General features: G+C 41.9%; 1 protein-coding gene across 2 annotated transcripts in view; it reads right to left on the bottom strand.

Moving 5' to 3' along the window:
* RAB6A (RAB6A, member RAS oncogene family) overlaps positions 1–15909 on the bottom strand; it is a 230997-nt gene that overhangs the window by 40999 nt on the left and 174089 nt on the right. For both annotated transcript variants that reach the window (XM_030200021.1, XM_030200022.1), the window contains one exon: positions 1500–1605. In XM_030200021.1, the coding sequence (XP_030055881.1) occupies positions 1500–1605 (106 nt within the window). The remainder of the gene's footprint in view (positions 1–1499; positions 1606–15909) is intronic.

Genomic DNA, 15909 nt, shown 5'->3' with positions numbered 1-15909 from the left:
TCAGAAAAGAGCCTGCTGTATTTTGAACTGCTGAAAGAGAGCAAAAGGAGAAACACACATGGGGGTCAATGGTACCAGGGCACTCGTATACAGACATGGGATACTGTCTTAATGAGTTAGGGCTGAACTGGTGCTCAGACCAACCTACACTCTAAGGCAGAGAATAAAACCAGAAATGATAAAAAATAACGTTGTGCTTTTCATGTGTGGATTTTTTTCCCACAGTTAGCTTAATTCCATAGCCATCACGTGTACAAAACAGACATTGATAAACTTAGAACACAAAGTGTGTGCTTTTGCCCAATCACTCTTTTGTGGAAGGGAGTGCTTACTGTTTAACATACAAAGCTATTTTTAATCTTTTAAGACACCACCTCAGTTTTTCTTTCCCAACTCTTGTGAGGTAGAAAGACTTTTTGAAAAGGACAACAGGAAAGTAAACACAACTCCCCATTTCTTTTTCCCCCCTTCTGTTTACCATGGGCCATGCTATTTCATTATGAAAAGCTGTTATGTTCTTAAACATTTTGTTTTTCTGCTCCCCACTTCTAGCCCTGAAAAATCAGTCCCCTTTGCTGGCTAATTGGAAGGGTAGCTTACTCCAAAGGATGACTCATTGCCCATCATGAAAGTGGAAGTGTCCATACAGTAGTATGTTGTCCCTCCCCAGTACCCACTTGAAATTATACCTAAAATATGCTTGGACTATAGTCCCTAAAACAGCAGCACACAACCTTAGGGCAAAATTATTAAAGTCACAAAATACAATGGAAAAGAGATAAATTAAAGTGCTGCTGACCCAATAGTCCATGGAAGAACATGTATAGTAGTTATTACAGATTTTGCTTTCAGAAGGAAAATCAATCTGTTCCCACATACAAAAAAAATGGACCGCTAGCTCCTGTCCTAGCCAGCAAGGCATGATTTTCCCTAAATCAATTTTTAAATTCAGCAGTACGCTATAGTTACAAATTTAGCACTACAGGAGGAAGGAACTCTGTATGTATGTGTGTGTGTACACATACATACATACAAAATAAGGTCTGTACCGAATATTCGTATTCGATTTGGCCCTGATAGTGCCCCAAATACATTATTCATATTCGGACGAATAGTGATTTAAATTGAAATACAAATAATCTGAGGCTCTACTGTGCTAAATCCTATTGAAATAATCTGATTTCACATTGCTTCTTTTATGGCTTGTTATGTTAAAGCTTAATATCCATTATACAAATTTGGTATTCCTATTCGGCCGAATATTTAATATGCTATTCGGTACAGCTCTAACATATATATACATTTTTTTTTCGTGAAAGAGAAAGGAAGGTTAGAACAGAAAAATTGGTTCACCTTGCTAGAATAACCCGGGTCAATTCACAACCCAGTTTCACAATTACAAAGAGCAAGCATGCATGGCTGTGATGTAACATGCAACCAATATAGGCCAACAGACGACACGTCAAGAGTATTATAAAGGGAAAAGTCCCTCCACTCACTTGTGATATCATAAACAACAACTGCAACAGTGGAGTCTCGAATGTAGCTAGGGATCAAGCTCCTGAACCGCTCTTGACCTGCCGTGTCCCATAATTGCAACCGTACCTAACAAATTAGGCAAAACAGCAAGAAATACAAGATAAAAGGTCACACAAACTCCCAGTTAGGAATACCTACTTGTAATATCGTAAACTACTACAGCCGCAGCAGAATCGCGGATGTAACTGGAATGAGGCTACGGAAACGTTCCTGACCCGCTGTGTCCCAGAGCTGCAACCTAATCTGTGGGACGGGAAAAAGTAAACAAAAAAAGAAAAAACAAAGGAAAGAAAAAACAAATAATGGCAAAATTCTACTAAAATAAAGAGCAAATAATATATTTTTTTCTTTTGATCAAGACAAATAAAAACAATTTTCATGCAAGAAATGTTTTTATGGCATGGGATGAATTCAGAAAAGAAAGTTACTTACCTGTGGCAAGACATTAACTTTGCCAAATAGATGAATGGCTTTTCTAGGCAATCCCAACACACAATATTTATTTCAAGCTTTCCAGTAAAGACAAACTCCTTGGGCATGAACAACAGACTGCACAGTATGCCTTAGATTTGCATGTTAGTTAATGAGTTCAACCCCAGAAGGGGAGCAGGGAGGGCACATGAGTGGTGAAGTGTTGTCTTGAAAGAAGACTTGTCACAGGTAGGCAATTGTTTTCTCTAAAGACAAGTAGTTCACCTACAGTTGCTATAGAAAATCTACCTCCCCTTCCACAATGTTCACCTTTTGTTGCCTAGCATGGAAGTAAAACGCATGCTCCATGGCAACCACACATTCTACCTCAATCAGCCAAGGGAAAAATATTCCAGAAATCCTTAAAATGAAGAAGGAAAAAAGAATAGAGAATGAATTGGTTAGATGAAGTGTCCATCCCCTATCCCATCCCCTTCCATACTTCCACATTAATCCTTAATACTTTAAGCTCTGGTGTAACTAATCACCTTCAGAAGTGTGCACCAAGGGAACTGGTCCTACCTTCACATGACAAGATACATTCAACAGTTTGTTGGTTCTGAGTGCATTTAAAACCAAAGCCCTAAGCACGAGCACTAAGGAGCTGGCAAGAGAATTCTGGGACAAATTTATGAAAATTAAAAGACTGCATCATATACTCTTATTTATTTATTTTAGAGCACTTATACCCCACCTTTTCCCACAGAATACAGGCTCAAGGTGGCTTACAAGAGACTGGAAAGGCTAAAGCCAAACCAGAACAAATACACATTTAATAGTTAAAGTCCTTGAAGATCCCTTGGAGCATGGTTAAGACTATTAAATAGGATGTTATAGCACCACCAAAACACTAACTAGATCAGGCCACCCCTAAAAAGTGAATGACCAAATAGATTGATCTGGGAGGCCATCAAGAAGCCAACAGCAACTCTGACATTGCTAAAGACTTCTACAGCTGGCCAAAGTAACGCATGCAACAATATTCCAAGCATTCCACTAATCTGGCCTGCATGGCAGAATGGTAAGAAAGCAGTCGTTTACACAAGAAATTGCACCTTGACTCCTATTTGAAGTACACAAAGAATCAGGCAATGCCTTAACTACATGCCCAAAGGTTTTGTGTTCTAAAACGGAATTTTTGTTTTGACCTGAATGCAAAGCATTACATTTGGTACAAACCCAATATAGCACACCACCACAGGGACCATCATCCTTACTGTGAAGCATGGTGGTGGCAGCACTACAATATGGGGATGTTTCACTGGCAGGGACCAAGGAATTTGTCAGGACATAAGGGACAATGAACAGAGAAACAGTACAGAAAAATCCATGAGGAAAGCTGCTGCTGCCCTCTGCAAGAAAGCTGAAACTGGGAAGAAGTTCACCTTTCAACATGACAATAGCCCATAGCACAAAGCCACATTTACATTGTGGTGGCTAAGGAACAAACAGGTAAAGCCCTTAAGTGACCATGGTGAGAGCCCATGAGCTCAATCCCACTGAAAACCTGTGGCATTACTATTTATGAAACTGCACCAGAAAACATGACTGAGCTTTAATAATTATAAAAAGAATGATCTAATATTGTCAAATCTGGGTATGCAAAGTTAGTGGAGACCTATCCCAAAAGGTTCACTGTCATAATTGGAGCCAAAGCGCCTCCAAGTACTGACTCAGGGAAATGAATTCATCTAATTGCTGAAGTTCGGGGGGGGGGGGGGGGGGGGTTGTTCTTTTTTTTGGGGGGGGAGGGGAGAGATACACAGGCTTGCATGCAAATGAGTTTCTTTCCACTTAACACAGCATACTCGGCACACTTCAGAGAAAAAGTGTTGTATGAGGCACAAACTCAACAAAATAAGAATATAATAATGTTTAAGAGGGTGTAGACTTATAGCCACTGTATTTACATAGATAAAACGCCCAAGCTAAGAGTTTGTAAAGTTTCGCCAGTACATTTCCGAGTGGCTTGGTATCCCCAGAAATTTGGTGTCCATCGACCAAGGTCTCTGTATATAGACATACATAAGGCTCAACATCCTCAGCCTGATACAGACTGACGACAGCAGGCAGTGAATGTTGATCCTGTTTTCAAAGAAAAAAAAAGTCATGGTTTGACTTGCGTCTCGTAAAACTCGAAGTGGTGGGGCTAATTTTGAATTTGGGATAATTGATAAATCCAAGCAACTCTAGCACCTAGAGGATTGTTATACATTGAATGCTTCACCTTTGAGAGAGAAACACTTTTGCATCCCCATCTGCATACAATTTCTTTAATGACAGCCAAACATTTTGAGAATACTTGAGTTGATACTAGGCCATACAGTAGAAAGCAGTACTGAAGAGGATGACTTCTTGCCAGAAATTTGAAATACTACCTGTGACCTGGATGTATCTTTGTGCATGTAGACTTCCTTCATATCCAGAGCACATAGCAAAATAGAAATAAGTAAGCATCTTGAACTTTTCTTTTGAAATTAGGAAGTACCATAAAGTAAAAAAAAAAATCTATCCCTCTTCAATATGAGGAGGCAGGTTTGACTGTTTTGAAAAGCATGATGACACAGATTTCCAGAATAGTACTTCCTGGGGGCATACTTGTAAAATAATGATGATCTCGATTGATATGGAGAGATTTTCAAAATCCGTAATACAAAGATTTGGCATCTGTATGAATCAACTGCCAGAAGTTAAAATGTATCAATAGTTTCCATAAAATGCCAGCCTCTCTCCAGAATGAATATGTATATGGACTCTATGTCCAGTCAAAAATCCATCCCTAGTTTTGACTGGGTAGCCATGTGGCGTTCAGAGCTTCTACCTTCACGATAAAGTCTGAAAATCTGCTGTAGCCCTGTCATTTCAGTGGAAAGACAGCTTCCTAGATTCCTGAACTCAATACCATCTTTGCACACAGGATGATTTATAGGCAGTACTGAACAGCCTAACACACTGAATAAATGGTGTAAGGGCTTCCATACCCGCTTCCTTAGTCAGCAAGACTTTCCTGTACAGCTTCACACAGGCTAGACTACCACAGACTTTAAAATGTGGCCATTTATAGCCATTATGGACACTCTCAATGTAAAGAGCAAAATGTGCTGAATGGATAAGATGCTTCTGGCAGCCTCACTTTCAGTCAACAGTAAAGCGAAGATACTTACCTGTAGCAGGTATTCTCCGAGGACAGCAGGCTGATTGTTCTCACATGTGGGTCGACGTTCCCAAGCAAAATGTAAAAAAAAAAAAAAGTTTTACCGGAGTCTTCTGGCGCGTGTGCAGCTCGAACCGCGTATGCGGGGACCGATTTCCCGCCCGTCAAGTGAAAACGTTCCTCAGTTAAATGAAAAAGCATAAAAAGAAACAAATAACTCAAAAGGGGAGGTGGGCGGGTTTGTGAGAACAATCAGCCTGCTGTCCTCGGAGAATACCTGCTACAGGTAAGTATCTTCGCTTTCTCCGAGGACAAGCAGCTGCTTGTTCTCACATGTGGGGGTATCACTAGCACCCAGGCTCACTCAAAACAATGAACAATGGTCAACTGGGCCTCGCAACGGCGAGGACATAACATAGATTGACCTGAAACCATAAACAACTAACAGAGTGCAGCCTGGAACAGAACAAAAATGGGTCTAGTGGGGGTGGAGTTGGATTCTAAACCCCGAACAGATTCTGCAGCACAGACTGCCCAAAACAACTGTCGCATCGGGTATCCTGCTGGAGGCAGTAGTGAGATGTAAATATGTGGACTGATGACCACGTTGCAGCCTTTCAAATCTCCTCAATGGAGGCTGACTTTAAGTGAGCCACTGACGCAGCCATGGCTCTAACATTATGAGCCGTGACATGGCCCTACAGAGTCAGCCCAGCTTGGGTGTAAGTGAAGGATATGCAATCTGCTAGCCAATTGGAGATTATGCGTTTTCCGATGGCGACTCCCCTCCTGTTGGGATCAAAAGAAACAAACAACTGGGCGGACTGTCTAAAGGGCTTTGTCCACTCCACGTAAAAGGCCAATGCTCTCTTGCAATCCAAGGTGTGCAAACTGCTTTCGCCAGGGCGGGAATGAGGATGGGGAAAGAATGTTGGCAAGACAATTGACTGGCTCAGATGGAACTCTGACACCACCTTTGGCAGGAACTTAGGGTGCATGCGAAGGACTACTCTGTTGTGATGAAATTTGATATAAGGTGCATGTAGGCTCCGCTTAACACAAGACTTTCTGTACTTGAAGCAGGTGAAAGCTTGGCTCTTCAACCAAGCCTTTAATGGAAGAAGTAACTAACTTGTTACTCACTCACACACACACAAGGATTGACTCGGGCTGCACATACTGCAGCGGGACATGTTTATCCACTTCTACCCTAGCTGAGATGATATTTAATCATCTCTCTGACCTCATGTGCAACTTTCTTCAAATCAGTCACCTTACTTTCTAATTCTTCCTACTTTCTTACTCATCTATATGTTATAACTTTGCCTTACCCTTCATTACCAATTATAATGTTCTATTACGTATTGTGTAGTCATTGCAAGTAGTATACCATGCCATACTTTGTACTGTTACTTGGATATTTTTACTGCTGTAATTGCCTATTCCTCATGTTTGATCTATTCTTACTGTACACCGCCTTGAGTGAATTCCTTCAAAAAGGCAGTAAATAAATCCTTATAAATAAATAAATGTACTACTAAGGCCTGAAGCTCACTGACCCTACGAGCTGATGTAACAGCCACCAAGAAAATGACCTTCCAGGTCAAGTACTTCAGATGGCAGGAATTCAGTGGCTCAAAAGGAGGTTTCATCAGCTGGGTGAGAATGATGTTGAGATCCCATGACACTGGTGGAGGTTTGAAAGGGGGCTTTGACAAAAGCAAACCTATCATGAAGCGAACAACTAAAGGCTGTCCAGAGATAGATAAGCACTAATCGCACTAAGGTGAACTCTTACAGAGTTGGTCTTGAGACCAGACTCTGACAAGTGTAGAAGGTATTCAAGCAGGGTCTGCGTAGGACAAGAAAGAGGATCTAGGGCCTTGCTGTCACACCAGACAGCAAACCTCCATCATTTGAAAAAGTAACAATTCTTCGTGGAAACGTTTCTGGACGCAAGCATGACTCGGGAGACACCCTCCTGAAGACCCAAGGAAACGAATTTTAAGCTCTCAACATCTAGGCCGTGAGAGCCAGAGACTGGAGGCTGGGATGTAGAAGCGACCCCTCATTCTGAGTGATGAGGGCTGGAAAACACTCCAATCTCCACGGTTATTCGGAGGAAAACTCCAGAAGAAGAGGGAACCAAATCTGTCGCAGCCAGAAAGGTGCAATCAGGATCATGGTTCCGCAGTCTTGCTTGAGTTTCAGCAAAGTCTTCTCTACTAGAGGTATGGGAGGATACACATACAGAAGGCCTGTCCCCCAATGCAGGAGAAAGGCATCTGACGCTAGATCCTCTACTTTCTCACCAAAAAAGGTTATTCCCCCAGCAAGGAACATCCGCCACCCGCTGCTGGACCAAATGATCCAGGTCAGAGACACGCAGCCATGAGAGTCTGCGCATCACTATACCTTGGGCAGAGATCCTGGATGCTACATCAAAAGTGTCGAACATACCCCGTGGCCAGGAATTTTCGACACGCCTTCTGCTGCCTGACCACCTGGCAAAAAGGCTTGGCCTGCTCCGGAGGAAGTGCATCAACCAAGCTGGACAGTTGCCTCACCGAGTTCCGCAAGTGGATGCTCGTGAAGAGCTGGTAAGATTGCATTTTGGCGGCGAGCATAGTGGCCTGATACGTTTTCCTCCCAAAAGAATCAAGAGTCCTAGCTTCTCTACCTGAAAGTGCAGAGGCACAGTTCCTAGAACTCTTGGCTCTCTTGAGGGCGGAGTCCACCACCATGGATTTGTGGGGTAATAGACCTCATCAATCCAGGCTCACCGTGGATCCGATACTGGGATTCAGTTTTCTTCAGGATCACGGGGCCAGAGAGGGAGCGACCAGTTCCGCATAGCGACTTCCTTCAGTACCTTATGTAGAGGAGCCGTCACAGCCTCTCTAGGTGGTGAAGAATATTCCAGGACCTCGAGCATCTCAGCCATGGGCTCATCCTCAACCTCCATAGGAAAAGAAATAGCCGTAGCCATTTACTGGACAAAATCTGTCGAGGCTCAGGAGCAGGTACCGGGCTGCCTGAAGACCGATGCGTCGGCACCTCCTGAATAGAGGGAGAGCAATCCTCTCGGCGCCGACACTTCTCAGGTGCCGATTCCCTCGACACCCCAGAGCTCCCGGCACCGTGTGCCGAAGGAGAACAATGATGTCGCTCAACACACATCATCGAGACTCCTCGGTGATGAGGAGGATGTGGAATCCTCACACCTCCCAGGGGCCGGGTCCGACGAAGGTCGGACTGGGGAGCCTGCATAGCAGGAGGCCTCGAGGCTGGTGGAGACCCCCTCGATGCCTCACTGCTCGCAGCATGAATAGGTCTTTCAGCAGCCATTAAATCTGCTCCCGACGTCGATGCTTCCCTCAAATTCGATGTCGAAGGACCAGACCGACCCCCAAAAAGCTTTTCACGTTTGGCTTCTCGAGACACTTGGGTCCGTTTCTTCATATCAAGACACAGACTACAAGCTGCTGGGCTATGGTCGGGTCCAAGGCACTGGATACACCAGGCGTGGGTATTGGTACCTGAGATGGTCTGGCTGCACCGAGTACAACGTTTGAAGCCACTGGGTGTCTTCGATGACATGGAAGGAAAAACGGCTTCGGCGAAATCAAAAGACATGATTGTGCCTGTAAAAAGAAAAAAGGGCACAAAACTAAGAGAACAACCCGACTGCGTGGCCTAAGCCAGCTGCGTCGAAACAAAGGAAACTTAAAAGGTGGACAAAAGTAAAGGAAACTATGGGAATCTTTTTTAATTTTTTTAACTGTAGAATTGAAAACAAAATAAAGAAAAAGGCAAAAAGCCAAAAATGTCGAAGAGTCTTTCCCGGGCCTGAAAGGAGTACAGAAAAACTCTACCGCACCTCAACGCGGAGAAAAGAAAACTGAGGAACGCATTCATGCGACGGGCGGGAAATCGGTCTGCGCATGTGTGGTTCGTGCTGCATGCAAAAACTTTTTTAATATTTTGCTTGCAAAATGCCGATTCCTGGGCCGACGCAGACGTCGACCCACATGTCAGAATACTGGCGTTCACCTTAAGCCTCTTGAGGAAGGTGATCAGTGAATCCATGTGCCCCTTCTGGAATAGTATACAAAAGTAAGATTATGTATGTGTGGCAAGATGGTATGTGGAATCAAAGCACTGCATACCAATACTACCTTTTACTAAAGTTTTCCAAGGTTTGACATTTCATGCCACAGAAGTAGCAAAACACGATGTTTCTTCTCGACACATTTCAGTATAGATGTGGCAGTTGGACATGCTTCATTTTTGAGACCATCATATTTTTGTGCCAAAGGAGTTGAATGTCCTAGTCACATCAGTCTCAGGCAGTCAGTGCAGCTCCACAGCTCTTGTATTCTTGGATGCCAGCTCATCTCATCTTTCCCCATCTGTCCGGCCTACGGCAACATCCTAAAGCAAATGCTGCAATGGGATGCATCATGATCTCACCCACACTCTTGTAGCAGGTCTTATGATTATCTGTGATAAGATAATTTGCCTGAAATGTAGGCAAAACCTAAATTCACCAGTCTTTTCTGTCATCATAGAAAAACGCCATACAAAAACTATTGCACAACATTAAATGAATGCTTCTAACCGAAGCGTGTGCTAATCCTCTTCCAGTGGTTATGTGGTTATTCAAAAAATACAGGAGAAAGAGACCTCAAAAGCTCCTAGTACTCAGTACCAACGTACAGACAGTTTAACATTAAATGGGCAGCTGCTTCATCATAGGTCATAAAAACCTCCTTATTTTCAAACTGTGTTCTATTCACACTTGAATCTTTTTTGTTTCTCTAATTTTGTATTTAAAATAATTGCACAAAAGGCATGCAACTTAGTTCCAGCGCTCCTGACGTGGCCCCGTTTCACCCTCTGGCTTTATCAAGGGAGTTGCAATATCCAACGTGCAGCATGTCATTTGTCATTCTTCAGCTGCCCATTTAGTGCTAAACTGTTTGTGCATTGTTACTGAGCACTAGAGGTTTTTGAAGTCTTTTCCTCCTATATTTTTTTTAATAACCACATAAACGCTTTGGTCAGAAGTAATCATAGAAAACTCAACAGCACAGAATTAGAGAGAAACAAATTTTTAAACAGAGCCCAACAAAAAAAATGGGGTTTCTCAGAGGCCACCACAAAAGACAGTCTGCTGACAAGGACAAGAAGTTACTCCTAGGGAATTATGTGCAGTGCAAAATTTGCCAAGAATATACCTCCCCAAGAAGAATTTAGCAGACCAGGTAGACAACAGAAAGGTTTGTGGCCACACTGCATTAAGCCAGAAGAATAAGACAAGACTATGCATAATTGGAAAACAGAGGCTGGTAGGAAAAAATGCTTCAGGGCACAAGCAGAATTGGTCAGAAGAGGAGATGGTAACAGCTGCTATGTTGACTTTGTAGGTTAGAAAGGTGGAGCTGGAACAAACAGAAGGAAGAAAACAAGGAGGAGAGTATATGGGTTGAGGGGTAGGAAGTGTGTACATAGGCCTAAGAAGAGAGGACAAAGAAAGAGCGAACAGATTACCTTAGGAAACTGGAAGACTGGATATCCAAATGGAAGATGAAATTTGATGTGGACAAATGTAAAGTGATGCACATTGGGAAGAATAATCCAAATTATAGTTACCTGATGCTAGGATTCATCTTAGGAGTCAGCACTCAAGAACAAGATCTAGATGTCATTGTAGACAATATGCTGAAATCTTCTGCCCAGTGTGCAGCAGCAGCCAAAAAAGCAAACAGGATGCTAGGAATTATTAAGAAAGGGTTGCAAAATAAGACCATGTATAATGCCTCTGTATCACTCCATTGTGCGACCACACCTTGAGTACTGCGTTCAATTCTGGTCGCCACATCTCAAAAAAAGATACAGTAGAATTAGAAAAGGTTCAAAGAAGAGCAACCAAAATTATAAAGGGAATGGAACTCTTCCCATATGAGGAAAGGCTAAAGAGGTTAGGGCTCTTCAGACTAGAAGAGAGACAGCGCTTTCAAAAAGTACGAAGACCAAGGGACACTCAATGAAATTACATGGAAATACTTTTAAAACAAATAGGAACTATTTTTTCACTCAAAGAATAGTTAAGCTCTGGAACTCACAACTGGATGATGTGGTAACAGCAGTTAGCGTATCTGGGTTTAAAAAAGGTTTGGATAAGTTCCTGGAGGAAAAGTCCAGTCTGTTATTAAGATGGACATGAGGAAGCCACTGCTACTAACTGGGTTTCTGCCAGGTACTTGTGACCTGGATTGGCCACTGTTGGAAGCAGGATACTGGGCTAGATGGACCAGTGGTCTGACCCAGTATGGCTAATCTTATGTTATAGGTTCAGGCCTTGGGGAAGAGGGAAGATGTGCCTGAGGACGGGTTTGAGCCAGATAAGTGGAGAGAGTGAAGGGTATCCTTAAATTTTAAGCCCACTTCTCATGAGGGAATTTTGCAGAAATAAAATCTGCAATAACTTTACTGTATTGCATTTTAAATTGCATTATTGAAAACATATTGAATTATGCTTAGTTTTCCAAATTTAATATGCAGAATTGAGAACTTGGGCAGAATTCTCCTAGGAGTAGAAATGGTGCTCTAGAGAAGCAACAGTTTCAATGGAAAGAATAAGGCATGCTGTATGACCATGAAAGCTACTATATATGTCCAAAAGGATCTTCAAGGCTTTGCTGGAAAACTGAAAAAATTGTGTTGGCACCATTAGATGAGATTACTACATGAACTACAAATTTCATTACACTTGTTATATAACAATGTTCTCCAAGAACCCAACATAGTTTAACTAATGACAGAATTTAATTATGAATGCATTTTTACAAAGACTACTAGTAAGAATGAGAAGGGGCAGAAAGGATTATTATAAGGAAAATGAAGGTAAGGATTGGTTTGTTGCTACAAAGTTCTATGTAATTATGCTTGTAAATTAAAATACAAATGCATCAATTTAAAATTGAATTTCAAAGTCCTCTTTCCAAGGTCATTAAGAAAATGCAAGAAGTGCTAAAGTGTTATTCTCTGCATTGTTGAAGAATTTTGGTCTTACAGAAAGGATTTATGCAGAGCCGAGAATTCCCAAGAATCAAATACAAAGAATTGTTGCATTACCTTAAGCAAAAAATGTTTTGTGCTTCAAAAACTAAAAACTGATAATTTTTCTTGGACTCTCTGATGCACTGCACATCTCCAGAAGTGCTTGCTAGACCACCCCCCCAGATGCACATATTCTGAAACACCAATATTCATTCAGATCCTGAGGATCAACTATGCTAGTTAAATGCAAACAGCCCAACGTAACAGCATGAGCTGCTAAGATGTGGCAAAGCAGGCAAAAAAAAAAAAAAAAAAAAGGACAAAAATCCCTACATAACAAAAAGCCTAGGAAAAGGAAAAAGTAGGAACAGACAGAAAGCCTTCCAAATAATTCAATCAGAGGCCACCGGGTAAAATGATGAGAGCAAATGTTTATCAAAGCATCAAACTGGAGAAAGACTCGACATGGAGCCATGTTTCAGTGTGCAAAGCCTGCCTCAGGAGTCATAAAACGTGCCCAATGATGCATAACTATATATGCTGATGATTCATACATAAAATCTTCAAGTATCTCTGGCAGGACACTGGCTGCAACCCCCTGACCTGTGTACGGAAAAATGCTAGAGTATTCTGTATTTACCCTGCATCCCGAGGGGATATTTGAAGATTTGATGATATGAATCATCATCAGATATAGTTTGTGCATCATTCAACATGTTTTAAGACTCCTGAGTTCCACGATGAAACACGGTCCGTGTCAAGTCTTTTTCCATTTTAATGCTTCAATAAACATTTGACTGCTTTCATCATTTTTCCCCCCAGAGTTTCACTGACTATTCATTTGAAAGGCTGTCTGAACCTACTTTTTGCTTTTCTAAAATGTGGCAACTCCTACTATCTACTGTAACCCCATTTTGTACAATGGGACGAATGATAGCACATGACAATGGGTGGTATGTAACGCAATAACACACATTACATCAGGCCCGAGTTAAACATTTTAGTTTTGAAGAAACTTTAAAGCACTATTGATGTTCAAAATAGATTTATCAATATTCATTTAATATGGCGAATTCCCCAAATCTGCTTTGCTTAAAAACCACTCAAATTTGATAGGCAATGTGATATACAAAATAAGGAGATAATGTGAAAAGATTTCAGTACCGTGAAAATAAATGGTTAGTGACAGATATCTGCTTCCAATTTATAGTTGTTAGCTAAGGACATCAGCACTTTAACATATCGCATATGTGATATTCAACAGTAAAGATTTATAACAATTTAATGTAAGGAAAGCTGGCGTGGCTGACCTGGTGGCTCAGTGGCAAGTGCTGCAGTACCACACAGAAGATTTGTGCTCGACTCCCAGGTCAAGTCTTCTGCTGCCTAGGGAAACCAGGAATACTATGGCATTCACAGCCCTTAGGAAATTTGGGGAGGAGAAGGGAAGACCTGGTGTATGGATCCTTAGCTTAGGGATATCAATTAAGTTAACTGGGAATGGTGAACGATAGGAAACAAAATATGATAAAAGGTGGTAAGCAGTGGATCTCAGCCAAATTATGCTAGAAGGCACAAAAGGAGGAAAATTTGTTGTTTCTACTTTTAATTCCCCCCCCCCCCCCCCCCCAAGGAAGGAACGGTACACACCTCAGCCTTTCTATAAAATAATGCTTGAATAATAGCACTGAACTCCATACTGTAAGGGACCCCTGATGATTTTATTGTACTCATAACAGTACTCCTAGTAAATAATCAAATGAATCCATCCTGGCATCTACATTTTGAAGGTGGCAAAGATCCTAACACATGAGCAGCTACTATCTGGTTCACTCAATAGTTTGATTTTTACATTTTCAAATAAGCTTATTTATAAAATATGGATAAGACTGCCCAGAGGTGCATCTTGGGTTATAGAGGAAGTAGGACAACCTTGAGAAGAGCAGAACACCAGTTTCTGTATAAAGCCAGTATCATTGGGAAAATGTGTATAATGCAATATTGGATCCGGGAAGAAGCTCCCTCATTTTGGCATTGGCGTAATGGACTACAGATGCTCGTTACGTGGGAGGCCAAAGATGCGAGAGGTACTTCCAAAAAGAAAAAAGAGTTTTGGGTAATATGGGAGTCCTATATTCAATCGCTGGGGGGTAGAGCCCGCAGTTTAATAATGAATACGTTGCAAATATATAATCAATAAAGAGATGACTGAAATGTGCAAACATACAAGGAGGAGAAGAATGAGAGGGAGGGGGGAAGGGTTTGTGGGGGGGGGGGGCTTGGAAAGGGGGGGAGAAAAAAGGGAAAAGAACAATAATAAAAGTAAATTGTTGATGTTAGAGTTGGTTATTGTTAACAAGTGGTGTGATAAAGAGGATTGTATACAATATTCAATTACAATGTTAAAATGCATTTTCTTTAATAAAAAACTATTGACTATAAAATATGGATAAATGCACTTAAATGTAAGTTCTTCCTAAAAGCAACAGTAGCTTTATTTTCTGACCCAGTGGTTTACTCCATTGTTTTTATTTGTAGCTGGGAACTGGTGCCATGAAACCTTCATAACTAATCAGAGCAAATCTCTATCACTTCCAGGAGAAACAAGAGTCCTGGGGGGGGGGGGGGGGGGGGGGGGGAGGTGTCAAGCACCAGGGCTCTGTCTAGATTCCTGGGTTACCACAGACTCAGTCTAGACACTGGGTACATGACCTGACCAGCAATCAAACGCAGGATCCTCTGAAGGGAAACCAGCAGCACTGCCACTGAGCTCTTTATAAGTATGTCTACTTAATCCAATGTTGTATTACTACTACTACTACTTAGCATTTCTATAGCGCTGCCAGGGTTACGCAGCGCTGTACAAGTTTAAACACGGGGAGGGACAGTCCCTGCTCAAGAGAGCTTACAATCTAACGAGAGAGCTTACAATCTAACGTATTACTCAAGTTAATGAAGTCAAGGCTGTTATGAATTATATAGTCATTAATGGGCCCATAAGAATAACAGTAGCTACTTAAAAGATATAAAATCCTAATAGTTTTCCAAAATTATTTTTTTCTCGGAGAAAGAGTTGCATGCATGCACTTGGCAGATTTATTGCTTACAGAAAAAAATTAGCTGTCCTTTTTAGTTTTGTAATTTATTATTTTTGTGGGTGCTTTTGGATAAAAATACTAAAAAGTTGTTTTTTCCCTAGTTTTCAGATCAGTGGTTCCCAAGCCTGTCCTGGTGGAACCACAGCCACTCAGGTTTTCAGGATATTCGTAAAGAATATGTACGAGTTAGATTTGCATGCAAAAAAAAAAAAGTCAAAACAAAAACCTCAAATACCTCATGAATATTCATTGCGGATATCCTGAAACCAGGTTTGGGAACCACTGACCAAGATATAGACAAAATTGAATTATTCCTGCTTGTGTTGGGGGGAGGGGAGAGAAAAATCACTATGCCAAGTAGCAGTATAGATAGATTGGGCTCCATGGTGAGGCTAGCTGAAACGTTTTAACCAGTGGCGTTCCTAGGGGGGCTGACACCCGGCCCCCCGGGTGCGGCACCCCCCGAAACAGCGCGACCCCCCCCCCCCCCCGGGTGCACGCCACTGGGAGGGGGGTGCCGTGCGCCTACCAGCTCTTCGTTTTCATGCTCCCTCTGCCCCGGAACAGGAAGTAACCTGTTCC

This window comes from Microcaecilia unicolor, chromosome 4, assembly GCF_901765095.1.
Source record: "Microcaecilia unicolor chromosome 4, aMicUni1.1, whole genome shotgun sequence".
NCBI classification, from domain to species: domain Eukaryota; kingdom Metazoa; phylum Chordata; class Amphibia; order Gymnophiona; family Siphonopidae; genus Microcaecilia; species Microcaecilia unicolor.
The sequence above is the reverse complement of the archived record's forward strand: the minus strand, read 5'-3'. Positions and strand labels throughout refer to the sequence as shown.